Raw genomic sequence first — 15,326 nt, 5'->3', positions numbered from 1 at the left:
TCTGCATGCTTGGATCTACTTGAACTCAGAAGAGTCTTGAACACAACTGAAAATGGAATCCATGTTTGCATGGTGGGATTAGTTGGAGCTTTAAAACTCCACCACCTGCAAGAGAAGGGAGCACTTATGATCTGTCACAGCCTTGGTGCCCCAAGTCAGTGACCACCCCGGCCTGGGAGAAGGGACACGGAGTATCAGTCACTGCAGGACACAGCAGAATTCCAAATACAGCATGGTTGATGCTCTGAGGCAGCTGCAGTTGTTGTCAAACGATGATCTTCATTGTAGTAGTAATGTTAGACGATTAGCAAAATTAACGACACTTTACTTCTCAAACTGTGTCATTAGCAGGCTAAACAGCATGAAGCCTTTTAAATGAGGTACTGGCATTTTGCTAAGAAGGAAGTCTCTCTTGAAGCAGATAAAGAGCATGAAGCTGCGCGCGTTCTGTCGGGAGCGCTTGCAGCCAGCACGGGGCTGTGTGAGGGCTGTGTGAGGGGTGGGGCCGCGGCTGCCCCGGGCGCGCCCTCCCTGCGCCCCCGCGCCGCTGGGCCTTTTAAAGAGGCTGTAAAAGATTGAGTGGGGCTGGAACCTGAACCCGGTTTGTAACCGCGGCCTTCCACCGGTCCGCCCCGTTCCCCGCTGCAGAGGAAGCGGCGAGGCCGCCGCTCCCGGCGGATGTCCGGCCGCGGCCATGGCGCTGGCAGAGGCGGGCGCCCGCGGGCGGCTCCTGCGCTGGCCCCGCGTCCTGCTCTTCGGAGACTCCATCACTGAGGTAATGCCCGCCCCCCCGCAGTTACCGTGTGGAGCTCCCAGGCCAGCCCGGCTCCCCGCACCGGGGCCGGCGGCCCAGCAGCCTGCCGGCGTTGGTCTGAGCTGCGGTGCCCAGCGGCGGGATAGGGACGGTCCGGCTGCCCAGCCGGGAGCGCGCTCGGCCCCGGTCACAGCCCCGGACCCGCCGTGAGGCTGCGCCGGGGCCTTCGGCCTGATGTCGAGTGTGGGATTCGGGGCCGCCTCACAGAAATTCTAGAGGCGCGAAGGTGAAGGGGTAGCTGGGATGCTGCGGTGCCGGGGCATTTTCCATGCGGGGGGCCCAGCGTGCTGCCCGTGCCGCCTGCAGGGACCTGTACCTGCCCTCCCGGCTCCTGGGGCAGCCCTGCCTGCTCCCCGTGTCTGGCTCCCTGCTCCCCGTGTCTGGCTCGCCCAGGCCGGACACAGCTCCTCACTGAGGTGACTGCCCCTGGTGAACATCTCTGAGGCAGCAGCAGCTTTTTGGCATTGATTTTGGGTCCCTGCCTTCTGCGGCATGGGTTGTGTGGTATGTCACGGAGCTGCTCTGATGAAAAACTAACCTGAGACCAGGTTTATCTTTAATGGGAGATGGGTGTCTAAGCCGACTCGCTGCATAATTGTAGCAGAGAGGATGGTGCAGCAGTGGGAATAAGGAGAAGGAATTAGTTTTTCTCTTTCTGGAAGAGGTAGGTGTTAAACTGAACTCTATGAAGAGGGAGGATTTTTGAGAGATGCTCTTCAGAATGAAAGGCTCTTAGAAATGAAGTAGAAAAATATTCCAAACACAGCAAACCCTCACTGGCCAAGATGAAGCTACAGTCCAACAGCAGTCAGTTTTTGAAGGGACCACAGGGTCCATCCCTCCAGAGACACCAGCCCTGTGTGGCCTCAGAGGCCAGCGATGTGCCTGGGTAAAACCAGGAGTGTTTGACCTCAGAGGGACAGGGCAGGCAGGGAGGAGATGCACCAGCAGCAGTGCCAGAGGCCAGGCACAAAAGCTTTCCAGGTGGGAAGGTGCCAGTGCTGGGGCTAAGCTCTGGAGAACAAGTTCTTCCAGTGAGGATCTAACATTTTCCTTGTTTTCAGTTCTCCTTCCAGGAAAATGGCTGGGGGGCATACCTTGCTGAGAGACTGGTCAGGTAAGAGCTTACATTTCAGAAGTAAGTTCTAGCTTGCAGAAAGTCATGGAGCTTTTCTAAATGAAAACCAACAGTGCTTAATACTTAATACATGTTTATTTATTGACATTTACTTATTTAGTGAAGTGGAGCTACCTTCTGGGCAGCATGCCTAGAACTGGTGGAAATATTCATTGGGTGTTTCCACTCAAAGCTTGAGTGGAAATTAAAAATCCCTTAGTGATTGTCAAGATTGTTGTCCTGGTTCCATGGTGTAACAGGTAAACAGTACATGTGCAGCCTGTGTGTGCACTTTCAAAGCATGATCCCATTGAAAACTCACATGACATCTCGTTTTTCCTGAAAGGGATGGAGGCAGATGGCCTGACAGAATGGGTCAAACCTTCCAAAGTTTTGTTTTGGTGGGCAGAGAAGAGATGTTCTTTTTGATTTGTGTCTTTGTTTCAGAAAATGTGATGTTGTGAACCGTGGGATCTCAGGGTACAACACCAGATGGGCTAAGTTGATTCTTCCAAGACTGATCACTGAAAGTACTGGTGCTGACAGTATTGCTGCAGTTACTATTTTCTTTGGAGCTAATGACAGTGCTTTGAAAGGTAGAGTAGCTTGCTTTCTGTCTTTTTTTTTTCCTGTGACCCGTTCTCTTAAAACAGTTTTACAGTTTAGCAGAATAGGCAGAACATTTCAGAATAGGCTTTTCCTGCTACTTCTCTAGCAACTGATTACTCTGTCTCCATTTGTACAGAGGTTTGTTTTGTGTCATTTCATTTGTATTTAAGCCATTCAGTGCCTTCCATTTCTCTCCCTGTCACCAAGTTTTAATACTAGTAAAATAAATTTCAGGGTGCTCAAGACTTAGTTGCCTAAAATTGGAGTTGGGCATCCCGTTGTTTCTTCTGTCTTTAAAGGAGACTGATGAGTTCTCAGCAGATGGGCTGAGGAAAGGAGGGAAGGGAGCATTTGGATTCTCTTTCAGATGAGCATAGCAGGATGCAGAGTCTAATCAAAATGATACCATCAGTGCCTGAAGGACTGACTGTATGTCCATGGGACTTTCCAGAATTTTCTCTGCACCCAAGAATATTGGAAATCGTGGGTTTTGGTTCAGGCAAGGTTTGAGGTGATTATATTTTCTGATACTAAGATACAAAGTTGTGAAAAAAGCATCTTAAAAAACCCCAGCTGTTGGGTTTTTTTTTTCCCTGTGCATTATTTGCCTGTTGGAAATGCTGTGTTTAAACTCTTGGTTTGTCTGCTTTGGGTATCGAGGAGCAGAATTTTCCTACCGCAGCTCCCGAATCCGTGACTGGGGGGAACTGCATCCTGGGTGTGAGTGTCCATGGCCATGCTGTGTGCAAGTGCTGTAATGCTGTGCAGGAGCCTGCAGGGAGCTCAGCCCCACTGATGCCTGTGCTCACCCCTGGCAGAGCTGAACCCCAAGCAGCACGTTCCCCTGGAGGAGTACGCCGCCAACCTGAAGGGCATGGTGCAGTACCTGAAGTCAGTAGACATTACTGCAGACAAGATCATTTTGATAACACCCCCACCTCTTCAGGAATCAGCTTGGGAAAAGGCATGTCTTGCCAAAGGTAAAGGAGTGATGGGGATGGGTGGAATTCCTGCATTTTACCAGTGGAGTGTGAGTGACAGATCCCAGGTTGTCAGGTGGTTTCCTTCATGTGTGTGCCAGATTGCAGTCGTGTTTATGATTTGTTGGAAAAGAGCTGCTGTTTCACTAAACAACTTCTGGATAAGCTCATGGAGTAACTACCAAGTAATTAAAAACATCTTTTCCAAAGTGTTGATTGATGTGTTAATGCATAGAACTGACAGAAATGGCTGCCCTCTAAGAATATGGGGTTTGTCAGCATGTCCTAGGCAGATTCCATTGTGTCCCAGCAGCTTCCAGAATAATGGAAGAAATGTTGGCATTGTGGGCCTTAGAAAAGTTTTTATTTGGTACAGCAGATTTCACATCTGTTTGGATAAGCAGTAATATTCCAGCCAGGTTTATTTTAAAGTTAAAAAAAACAATACCAGAGAATATCATATTCTAAGTATGCTAATAAAAGTGCCTGAAAAAGAAGAAGGAGGTAGTTAAATTATTTCCCATTATGTTATTTAAGCTAATTCTAAAATTAGAGACATAATAGCACCACTTATTCATGTTACTGAGCTGGAAATTGCCACAATCTCATTGACTCCAGCAGTGACAGATTTTACTTCCTGAGAGCATCTGTTTTTTTCTGTTGGGACACCTTGTCCAGTTCTTGCACATTTATAGAAAACTTCTGAGTTATGTCAGGTACAAATACATAGATATACTGAGCTGGCACTGTTTGTGGCACAGTTTTCTGTGATTTAAGTGGTGTTGCATATCCTGACTCATGTTTTCAATCAAAGTAGCAAAACTTTGAAGATGACCCTAAGTTTAAACTGCATTAAATTAGACAACATTATTGTATGATTTTGCATTAGGAGGCTTTGATGTGATGTCATGTGAGCACACCTCAAATGCTGCTTATCTGGCTCCCAGCTGTCAAGGGGCACTTGTAATGTTAACCCATTTTCCTCTTAAAACTGTCCTTTTTATGGGGTAGGGATGGAGGAAACTTGAATTTACAGCATTGAATCTGCCAGCTTGTGTCTAAAAGAGAGTTCTGTCTAGGGATGGAACAAAAGACAGGCTGATCTCAGACCATGCACCACAAATGAAGTGTTGTGGGCACAGTAAGCAGCAATATCAGACCATCTGCCCTCCAGAATCAAGAAGTTTTCTGCCTGTTTCTGGTTTTGTCAGATATCAGAGCAAAGGAGAGATGGGAAGCAGGAGGATGATGATGTTCACAGGAGCATTCATCCAGGTGTGAAAAGTAGCAAGAGGGCTGCTGCAAGGAGCAGCTGCATGTGGAGTCAGACAAAAAGCAGAAGGCAACTTGTAAATACATTTCCATTTACTTAACTCTGTTTTACCTGCCTTAGCAGGTGGATGAAGAGTTTAAATCTAAGCACTGCTTTTACCTGAAGCTTGCCAGAAGGTGAGAGCTGTGAGCAGCAGAATTATACTGTCTGCTTGTTGCTGTTGCTTCTCTCTCAAGCCTGATGCATTTCTTCAAGAGACATTTTCAAGTGACTCAGAGCCAAAGGGTGCCCTGACAAAGACCGCACAAGCTGTAGCTTCCAGCCACTTACATTGCTGTGGATTTAGTTTGTGATTGGTAGTGGCTGCTGGTTTGACACCTGGTGCAGGTGCTGTGTGCCACAGCAGACTGAGATTGTGCTCATGGGTGGCGGGTGCTGCCTGTTGTCCCTGTTTGTGCCTGGCAGGTGACAAGCTGAACCGCTGCAATGCCACCACGGGGCAGTACGCCCAGGCCTGCGTCCGGGTGGCCAAGGAGTGCGGCACGGACGTGCTCGACCTCTGGAGCCTGATGCAGAAGAACCAGGTGCGGTGGAATCAGAAACACCTGAAACTGTCCCGAGTTGTGAAAGGCATCACTCAGCACAGAGGAACCGGTGGTGCTGCATGATCACTGAAATGCTGCACAATACATCCAAATTACACTTTAGGAAGGAAGGAAATAATCCAGAGTGCTTCACAGTTGGCAATGAGAAATAAAGCTGTGTGTAACCTGGCCATGGTGCTTGGTTAGCACGTATCCCGAGTACATCATATCTAAATAGCCTTTTCCTTGAACTTGAGCCATGGAATAGGTTGGAAGGGGCCTCTGGAGGTTTCTTGTCCAACCCACTGTGCAGTGTTGGGCTAATTTCAAGGTCAGATCTGGCTGCACAAGGGTGTTGTTGATGCTTCTGACCAAATACCCAAACTCATCCCTGGGAGACTGCAGACTTTCCCTGTGAGCAGATAATTCTAGTTTGGACCCTGAACATTTTCTCTGCTCTCCCTGATGCAGTTGACTTTTGATTGCATCACTTAATCCTATGATCTTTTACTGATAAATAGCAGCAATTTTGGCCATCAGAACATTCTCTTAACATTTTAACAAAAACAGTGAAAAATAAAACCAGTTTACCAGCTGGCTTTGAAGAATTACTAAAGGCACTTTGCAGCTAGCAAGTCCACTAACACCTGGTTTTAACCTCTCTTGTAGGATTTCTCTTCCTATTTGTCTGATGGCCTTCATTTATCAGCGAAAGGCAACAGCTTTGTAGCAGCCCAGCTTTGGTCACGCCTGGAAAACAAACTGTCTGCCCTTCCCTCTCTGCTTCCTTACTGGCGCGACGTGGACCACACGAACCCCGAGGCCAGTCTGCTGTGAGAGCCGTGCAGGGGGAGGCGGGGCAGCCGCGCCAGGCAGAGCTGGCCCGTTGTGCTGCAGACCGTGTCCTCGGGGAACGCGGCACCGGGAGGCCCCAGCAGCGCTCTTCTCTGTCCCCTTCTCTTGGGCTCTGGGAGAATAAAGGTGAGACCACTTGGCTGTGTCCTGAGGTGGTTTTTCTTCATGCTGCTGTTGCCAGGATAGCTGTGGGGATGAATAGCTCTTTCCTTGGAGGACTCAGAGGAAAATGAGTCTCAGCTGTTCTGTGGCCAAGGGATAGAGGCTGCCCTGAGCAGTTCCTGGCCTTGCTGAGCTTTGGGGACTGCACTATGATTAATACCATCTACTTGCTTTGAACACAGAGGAGCTTGTAAGAGGCAGTAGGGTGGAGTTTGCCAAGAGCCATTAGTGTCAGTCCAAATTCATTTATTTGGATGTAATACAGCAGGAGCAGCAGTTCCCTAAGTTTTACTGTGGCTTTGATATTGATAGAGAGTAGTTTAGAGCAGGGCTTTTAAAATTTAACTTACTCTGGCACACCAGCAGCAGCTTCTTTATACCCAGCTCTTCTGTATAGGCCCAGGTTTCAGACCAGTGCATGTTTTTGGGCAGTATAAAACTGTTGATATATGACCTTGGAGAAACTACCAGAGGTCTGTGTCTCTTCTGACAAAGCTGCATCCTATGTCATTTGCCATCAAGTTAAGATGACCTTTTAAGTGAGTTGTTAAAATAATTTTACCTCATCTGATACGTAAATACTGCAGACTATGCAGGTTTTGGCCAAGAGAACACAAACTACAATACTGCCTTTACAAACAAAAAAAACCCATTGTCTGCAACCTAAATGAAATTCAACAAGTATGGAAAAAAATTGTTTGGGAAATGATTGAGTAGCAAGCCAGATAGCAGCAAAAATGAGGATACATCTAATGTGCATAAAAATCAAATGGTGTATCACTGCAGGTGTAACCCCTCCATAGTTCTGGGCTGTATTAACAGTTCAGTTGACATGGAGCAGGTGTGCTTAATATGTGAGGGGTGAGAGAGTAATGAGAGGCTCTCATGCTGTCCTGCACTGTCAGTGCCATTAGACTGCCTTTGCTCCATTAAATAATCAAGACAAGCCGGCCAAGACCTGTCAGCTACTATGTAACAGTGTTATAAACTGAACCATAAGTATTTTCCATGTGCCTGGGGCCAGAGCAGAAGTTTGATATATAAATATTTATGAGTATTAAATTGGACTATCCTTTCTGTAATAAATGCTTACAGTAAATACTGGCTGAACAGCAGAAAGGGTTCCTAGTGGGAAGCTGTGGCTCTTCCTGCCTTAGATGTTACAAACAAACCATGCAAGTACTCCTTTCAGTTTCTGGACTACAGCTCAGGATGGGGGATGGATTCAGTGATTTCCAAGGCCTGCTCCAAATATCTGTTTCCATGCTCCCAAGCACCTGCCACGCAGTGGTTTTCACCTGGGATGTAAAGACCTTTGTGCTGAGAACATGTGCTCACAGATTTGGTAGCTGGACAGGCATTTGAGCACGCCCTCATCCCTCAGGCATTTACTGTCACCATCTGAACTGATGACAATCTGCAGGACACATGGCATTCCAGCTCCAGGAAGCAGGCAGCCCTCACAGTGCAGGTCTGCACCCTCATAGTCCAGGTCTGGCCTCTGCAGTGTCTGAGCTCAGAAAGGAGCAGTCAGAAATCCCAGCTCCTGCCTGGCTGCATGCCAGACTTTTAACCCAGGCTTTGACAACCAGAGAATGGAGATCTTTTATAAAAGGGCTGCATAGAAACAACTCTTGTTTAACTGATTTTTTAATATAAAAAGCTTTTATTTTATTGGGAATTAAATTAACTCCTCACATGTGTACTTGGCACTGAATCAAAAAAAGAAAACCTGAACAAAAACAAACAACCCCAAACAAAGTTCAAAACCAGCATATAAAACATAACAGCTAGTCAGATAGGAATACCATAAGGCACACATTCAAGTAACTAGTGTAACAAGTATCCTTGGGTGTGGAGGAGAGGCAGCACTCACACAACTGTGCAGCACAGGTCCTGTTCCTTTCCCTCACATTTAAAAACATGGGCCCACCACAGCCCCACATCCCTGTGTCTGAGTCCTGGCTTGGAAGAGTTAAATGGTTCTGCCCTTGGCCAAGCTCTGTCAGTTTTATCAACAGATTATTGTGGGGGAAAACAGCTGCAGAATGAAGGTGCTGCTGTACTACCAGGACAGTTGCTCTGTGACTCTGCTGTGTCAGTCCATCTGCTACTAGGCTAAAACAATGCTCATGTGCCAGTCTGAGCTCACCTGACAGATCTCCAGGTGTACAGAAGACACCATCCAATTATCAGCTTTTTACATCATGTTTTACTACCTGTGTGACTATCTGTATTCACAAAATCTCCTCCTTATACTTACCCTGCAAGTTTTAACAAAGGTTTATTTCTTTATTAAATTCACAATTGTTTTTAAACAAATGCCTCCCCTGCAGTGGAGTGATTTTTTCCTGTCATTCATCCAAAGGCCACAGAGACCACAGAAAACTGAGCTCAGTAATTTGAAAATTTCAACTATGGTGCTGCCTGTTTTAAAATAACATTTGGAGAAACATTTCTGCACCAAAACTGCTGTAAACAGCATCTGCATGAATGATTTCTTCCTTTACGCTTCTTTCTCCACACAGACACCTGCGGCACACAAACCTCAGTGCAGAGAGGGAAGCTCCCAACAAAAGCCACCAAGACAAGACAGTCTCACCACTGAGGCAGAAGAGTTTCATGCTAGAGGAGCATTTCTCATGCACTGTGTACAGTGTAACAGCCTCTGTGATCCTTTGATTTACACAGAAGCTGGGCATTTTAAGTTTCTTTATTCTGATTATGCATTTTACTGAATCCTGAAAGACTGTATTTTTACCTGTTTCATTACTCTTTCTGTTCTCAAGGCATTTGCTTAGGCTTTTGGTTACATGTTCCTTAAACTGCTAAATTATCTACTCTATTATGGGACATACTGCGGAGTTCATTTTGGTTTTAAAAGCCCCTTAATTTTGTCTATCAGTGCTGTCAGACTACAAAATATTAAATTATAAAAAAAGGCCGATATACACAATCCAATATCCATCAGGACATTTGGTTTTGCACCACAGGTCGAAGGAAATGTTAAAGGTCAAGGAAGTAGAAAAACAAATCCAAAAAGCTTCAAAAACAAGCCAGTTCTAGTTTGGATTTTCCTTTTTAAAAGATATAATGCTCTAATAAATGTAGTTTAAGGAAGGTCATACACATGACCAGCATCTGCAGTAGGTCGCTTCCTTATTCTCCCACTCCCTCACAAAAATATATATACATATATTTATATTTGTAGAAATGAAATGGTTTCAGATCCTTGTTTTGCAGACGGAGTCACACGCTGAGAAGGCAGCAGGACACTAGCACTCTGTTTCTTTGCTGTCCACGCGGTTCTGGCGCTGCAGTTTGAAGGACGAGGCTTTCTCACTCCTGATGACGGGGTGCTCTGTCAAGTCCTCGAAGGATTTGGCGGCGGAGCTGCTGTTTGGGAAGGGGTCCTTCTCGAAGGCGTCCTCGTCGACGTGCGAGTCGGTGCTGGGGTCCTCCTGGATGGTGTCCATGCGCTGGTGCTCCGGCTTGGGCGGCGCGGGCGCGGCGGGCGCGGGCGCCAGCGGCTGCAGCGGCTGGTGGCGGCTGGCGGCCGGCGCCACGGGGAACGGCTTGATGATGCGCACGGAGGCCGAGTCCAGGCTGCTGAGCATCTCCACGTTCTGCAAGACACGAGAGGCCGTGTCACCGGCAAAGCAACCGGCAGCCGGCCCGGGGCTGGGTTTCTGCAGTGTTTTTCCGTTCTGAGGAGCGGCTGCACTCCTGTGAGAACGGCCTAAAGGCTGCCGTGTCCTCTGGGCCACTCCCTAAAGGCAGAAACGCTTTTCTGTCTCTGCTTCCTCCTCCTCTGTGCAAAGCACCACAGGTGACAGCCTCACTGGGAAGAGCTGATGAGTCGGCCCTTCCTTGTGGCCCCAAACTGCTTTGGCAAAGCCTAGCACTGGAAATGCAGGGTCAAACCACATGGCACAGAGCTCAGTGTGGGGAAACAGTCCAAGGTACAGCTTATTCCAGTCCTCCAACTTGGAGAGTTCATGGTTTCATGTACAAGAACTGCGCTGAACATAGGGTCAAACACTGCAGGGATCAGTGTCATCATAACTCAACCCAGATTAAGTTCAAGTCCATTGATGTCTGCAACTATTTCAGCATGGTTTGGAAAATATCCAGATATCTCTAAGCATAAAAATTCCCCAAGGACCTCAGCAAATGCTAATACTGGAAAGGAGATATTTACCTGCTACCATTTCCCAACTCTCCATCCTCACAGATTCAAAAGACATAAAATCTGTTTATTAAACTGTTGCTGGTGCAAGGAGGCCATTGGCTATTCCTGTGCTCTCTCTCTCCTGCCTCTGGGATTTTCTCAATTGAATGCAGGTAAGAAGCACTAAGATAACTTTTCTCATGTCACAGCTATGGAGCACTCAGTTCTGTCACAGATGACAGAGGCACTCTGCCTCAGTAGTCTCTGACTTCAGTATGCTTCTTCCAATGGTTGCACAAGGAAGAGCTCCACAAGGCTTTTTTTCTCCTCCCCTAACAGAACAACTTTTCCTTAACTGAATATTTTAGTTCTTAATAGGAACTGGATTGTCAAAGCACAGGAAAGGATACCCAAACCTCTATGCCACAAGGTGCCCCGTGCTGAACTATAATTAAAATTTATCTTGGCACTATTTTGCTCTTCCCCTCTCCCAGCTCATTATCTGCAAGCTGAGAAGTGCTGCTGATGTGACCCTTGAGCAACTGGAAAGCTGTAGCACATCTGGCTGCTAGAAGCCACCTCCTGCAAACAGTCATTCTGCAGCAAAGACACTGCATTTTGCAGAGATTTTTGAGCCTCATGCTTCAGTGACTCCACTTGGCTGGGAGCTAGCAGCCTGTGGCTGGTGCTGCCCAGGGGGATGCTGGACACAGGTGAAGCCATGCTCTGCAGAGCAGAGTGGCTTCCTGCCCTCTCTGCTGCACCACAGGGGCTCTGCCAACAAGGCTCAGCTCTTGCAGGAAGGAAGGAGCAGACCTTGCCATGCTGCAGTGCTTGGTAAGAGTGAACAGAGGCTTGCTCAGAAACCAGCTTCCCCTCTCATGGATTCACCCCTCTGCAGCATGGGGCTCTCTCTCACTACTCTTTTGAAAAATATTCTGCAGACACCCAAGGTTCAGGTTTTCCAATACACATGGGACAGCATTCTACCAATTCAGACACAGACAGCAACTTACACTGGGGCAAAACAGGGACTTTGTGTTCTCCTCATACTGCTTGTCCAATTTCTTGTCCTATTGAAAAACACACAACAAAATAAGAAAGTTAATTTCCCTATGGCAAGGACACCTTTTTCCTGCAAGGACTCAGCATGGGGTCCCCTGCTTCCCATGCCTTCCCATTCATCCCAGGAGTGCTTGTGGGCACAGCACCCCTTTGCTCTGCCCCACACTGATGTTGGCAGCACACCACATGTGCACACTCCCTGTGGCCATGGCTCACTGACTCTCTTTATCCATCCACCCAAAATCAACTAAGATCACTTCCCACTCTGGGTTTTCTCTCAAAATGTGGGTGTCTTTTCTTCACAGGGCTTTAGAAGACTTTGTTTTTAATGATAAAAATACTAAAATTATACTTGGGTGGAACTCAGAAGGCAGAGAAAGAAAATCTGCCTGGGAAAGAATGGGAAAGACTCCAGGGAATAGTCATGGGAGCACTGGGTCTGCCAGGCCTGGCAGAGTTTAGCAATAGTTTTGCCTACTGAAGGAGCAGTAAAAGCCTTACATATGCTGGATTTCCCCCCAGGGTTTGCTAAAAACTTCCCATCACTTCTCCCACAGCCATCTGCCACTTCACATATGAAGGGTGTTCTCACAGCAAAACCCAACAGAGCAGTTATCTCAAAGACAGCTTACTCACCACACAGTGCACAAGGATGCTGAGAGGAATCCAGAACAGTAAGGAGAAGACAAGCACAGAGCCCACTATATTATCTGCTAGGAACTTCCCTGTGGAACCAAGTTCAAATTTGTCAGTCACCCACCAAATACTCTTTGAACACACACATCTATCCCCCCTTCTGCAGCCACTGCTCAGGCAACTGAAGCCTCAGCATCGCTTAGAGAAGCACGGGCTGCCTACTTTGAGGTAGGCAAAGCTAAAATTACACAATTTTAAAAAATTGTATCCAGTATGTTAACAGTAACAGGTTTTACTCTGTTCTCTGAAGAGAAACGCTGTGAGGCTGTAACATTGAATATGGGTTGTTTTGGAACAGCCTATACTGAGCCAGCCAGGCTGCCCCTCTCACACAAAACACACTGCAAGTCCATCACCACATTCTGATGTAACAGCCACGTGATCTCTACCTGCCTCCACCAACAAAATATTTGGATGCCAAAGATTCAAAAACTGCCTCCATCCAAGCAGGCTAAATAGCTTTATCAGTTACCTAAGAAACAATTTTTTTGTCCCTAAAACTTGGGATTGAAAGCTGCAGCTCAGGTAATTGCACTGTGCAGGCACAGTGGTGCCATGAGCACACACAGTTAACAGCACCAGCTTAACCAGGGCTTTGTCTGGTGCCAGTAACACAGTGAGACACTGGGGGTGACACCGGGGCTGAGGTGACACCTGCTTGGGTTGCACACTTGGGATGAAGACCAAGGAGGCCCACTCAGTCACAGGGAGTGACTCAGCACAGGCACAGCTTGAGGTGTGTGACCTCTGGCTTTCTTAAAGGTGTTCCCATCCCTTTCTGTTGACATTTAAATCCCACTGAGAGGCCCACTTTATACCCTGCTGAATCTAGCTGACCTCTAAAGAGACTGATTGTTATTTGCTTTTCTCTAATTGACCTAGTTCCTGGTATTCAGACAAGAAGCTATCATCTCTTTCACAAGCTTAGAAGAAGCCTAGAAAAAAATGGAGTACAAAAATGCAAAACAATCTCCCATCCTTTCAGCTTTAAAAGGTGAGATCAGTAGTCTCAAACTTCAGGCAAAAATATACTTTGTTATATCACAAGCACAGCTACCCTTGCACATGGTGAATAAATTCAGCCAGCTAACTCCCCCTGAGGCTTTAGAGGTTCATGTCATGAACTCAAAAATCCCCAAAGGACACGGTTATTTATCTTACCAAAAGTATTGATGCTGAGTTGGTCTATGAAATCCCAAAACCGCTCAATCACATCCTGGACTTGCTTCTCGCATTTGCCCTACAAAAGTAACAAAATCATTTTTACCACCCAAGTATTAAGTACTGCCTTCTTGGAGAGGGAGGGACAATGACAGTAATGAAATGAGAACTACAGACACAGCATGGCTTAATCTACATTCTGAACACAGAATTACACTCATGCCCAATAGCAGCAATCAATTTTTACTGCCTTTATTTTTATCAAGCCAGTTTCACTTGAATTGTGGCCTGAATCAGATCATTTTTGTTCGAAATGTACAAAATTCCCTCCACCTTTGGCCCATGTTAGGGGGACATAAAACTGGTGTTTCAGTAGAGATTTAAACACTGGAAGCCTCAGTTCCCATTATCCAAAAAGAAGGCTGCAGCTCTCAGGAGCCCAAGGTTACAGACAAACTCACTCCCAGATTTGGCTGTGCTGGTTTAACACAGCAGAACCTTGATCTTCCAGTTCTGCCAGCAGAAGGACTGGGGCATGCCCTCCCAAATTCACTTCTGCTGACACCCAGGGGGTGTCACTGGGGTCTGCAGCTATCTGTACAGCTGAACCATGGAAAAGGCCACAGAATGCCAACAACCCACCGGCGTCCCCGCCACAGGCTCACTGCCCCTTTTAGATACTGCTGGCTGGATTTCCATGTGATTGCTCCCTGACCTGAATTATTGGAATAAAAACTGATTGAGCTAACAGGAACAATGGGAAAAGACAAGTGCTGCAAACCCAATCGAGCTTGGGCAGCACTCGGTCCCCTCCTCTGTGCAGGCTGCCAGGCTGCTGAGCTGAGGCAGGGTCCCTGGCTGGGCTGTGGGGAGCAGCAGAGGGGACGATGAGCAGCTCCAGAAGGTAACAGCTTCCCCTTGCATGGGTGTCTGCAGAACTCCAACACCCACAGCCTCCAACACCCTTTAGTATTTACCCTGTGAAGAGGTACTTAAAACCCATTACCCTGCTCAAGCTCTGGCTTCTCCTCCCCAAGGACTCGGAGCGGAGCAGGCGGAGCTGGGCACACTTACATTTGTGTCACAGAAGCCCACGGTGCAGGGCTTGCCCTTGCGCAGGAACAGGAACTGCTCGTTGGCATCCACGTACGGCGTGCACCTGTCGTGCTCGTCCCGGCAGCACACCTTGCAGGAGTTGTCTGTCTCTGAAAGGGAGCAGCAAACTCATGCCTTGGGAGCACAGAGAGTCACCTGCAACCCACACCCCCGTGTGTCTCCTGGCTGAGCACAGTCCTGACCAGCTGCCCCACAGGGAAAGCAGGGCCAAGCCGCCCAATTTTGGGCACTCTGACAATCAAGCCTAAAACTCAATCACATGCGCTGTGCAAACATATTAAAGGGTACAGTGGGACCAAGTTCTCCAATAGTATCTTTTGATACCCCAAAACTGCACAAATCCACAGGCCAATGAAGAGGTTCTAAGCACATCCAAAAAGATAGATTTAAATATTTCTTGGGCTCTGAGTCCTCTAGGTACCTGTCTCCTCAGCTATGCCCTCCATCTCAAATGGTGGAGCTCACAACAGTTCCTTGTGTTATCCCTGTGAAGTTTTCATCCCACTCCCAAGCTGCATTCCCACATTTAGGGGATAAAATGGACAGCAAAAGAGCAAGAAAAGTCACTGGCAGAAGTGTATAGCAGGCAAGTTAGCAAGGGAATTAAGTTGGGCATTCTATATTCTGAAGACACTTTAATCTCTCTGAAATCTTTCTTTAACCCCTTGCTGGAGGCCACCACTCCTCTGTCAGATGCTGGATCCAGAGGTTGGTTGGAATCTC

The 15,326-nt window shown here is 47.3% G+C and overlaps 2 protein-coding genes across 2 annotated transcripts in view; one reads left to right on the top strand and one right to left on the bottom strand.

The window, feature by feature from the left end:
- The first annotated feature begins 488 nt into the window (after positions 1-488).
- Positions 489-6,378, top strand: IAH1 (isoamyl acetate hydrolyzing esterase 1 (putative)). The gene is made up of 6 exons (XM_058020063.1): positions 489-775; positions 1,879-1,931; positions 2,379-2,527; positions 3,359-3,520; positions 5,259-5,377; positions 6,047-6,378. The coding sequence occupies exons 1-6, from the start codon at positions 695-697 to the stop codon at positions 6,212-6,214; spliced, it is 732 nt and encodes a 243-aa protein (XP_057876046.1). The 5' UTR covers positions 489-694; the 3' UTR covers positions 6,215-6,378.
- A 3,291-nt stretch (positions 6,379-9,669) lies between these two features.
- The window catches only part of ADAM17 (ADAM metallopeptidase domain 17), a 32,902-nt gene continuing 27,245 nt past the window's right edge, over positions 9,670-15,326 (bottom strand). The window contains exons 15-19 of the mRNA XM_058020062.1: positions 14,562-14,692; positions 13,488-13,566; positions 12,267-12,355; positions 11,582-11,638; positions 9,670-10,020 (exon numbers count right to left, since the gene is read on the bottom strand). Coding sequence (XP_057876045.1) covers positions 9,670-10,020; positions 11,582-11,638; positions 12,267-12,355; positions 13,488-13,566; positions 14,562-14,692 — 707 coding nt within the window. The remainder of the gene's footprint in view (positions 10,021-11,581; positions 11,639-12,266; positions 12,356-13,487; positions 13,567-14,561; positions 14,693-15,326) is intronic.

This window comes from Melospiza georgiana, chromosome 3 (genome assembly GCF_028018845.1).
Source record: "Melospiza georgiana isolate bMelGeo1 chromosome 3, bMelGeo1.pri, whole genome shotgun sequence".
Taxonomy (NCBI): domain Eukaryota; kingdom Metazoa; phylum Chordata; class Aves; order Passeriformes; family Passerellidae; genus Melospiza; species Melospiza georgiana.
The sequence above is the reverse complement of the archived record's forward strand: the minus strand, read 5'-3'. Positions and strand labels throughout refer to the sequence as shown.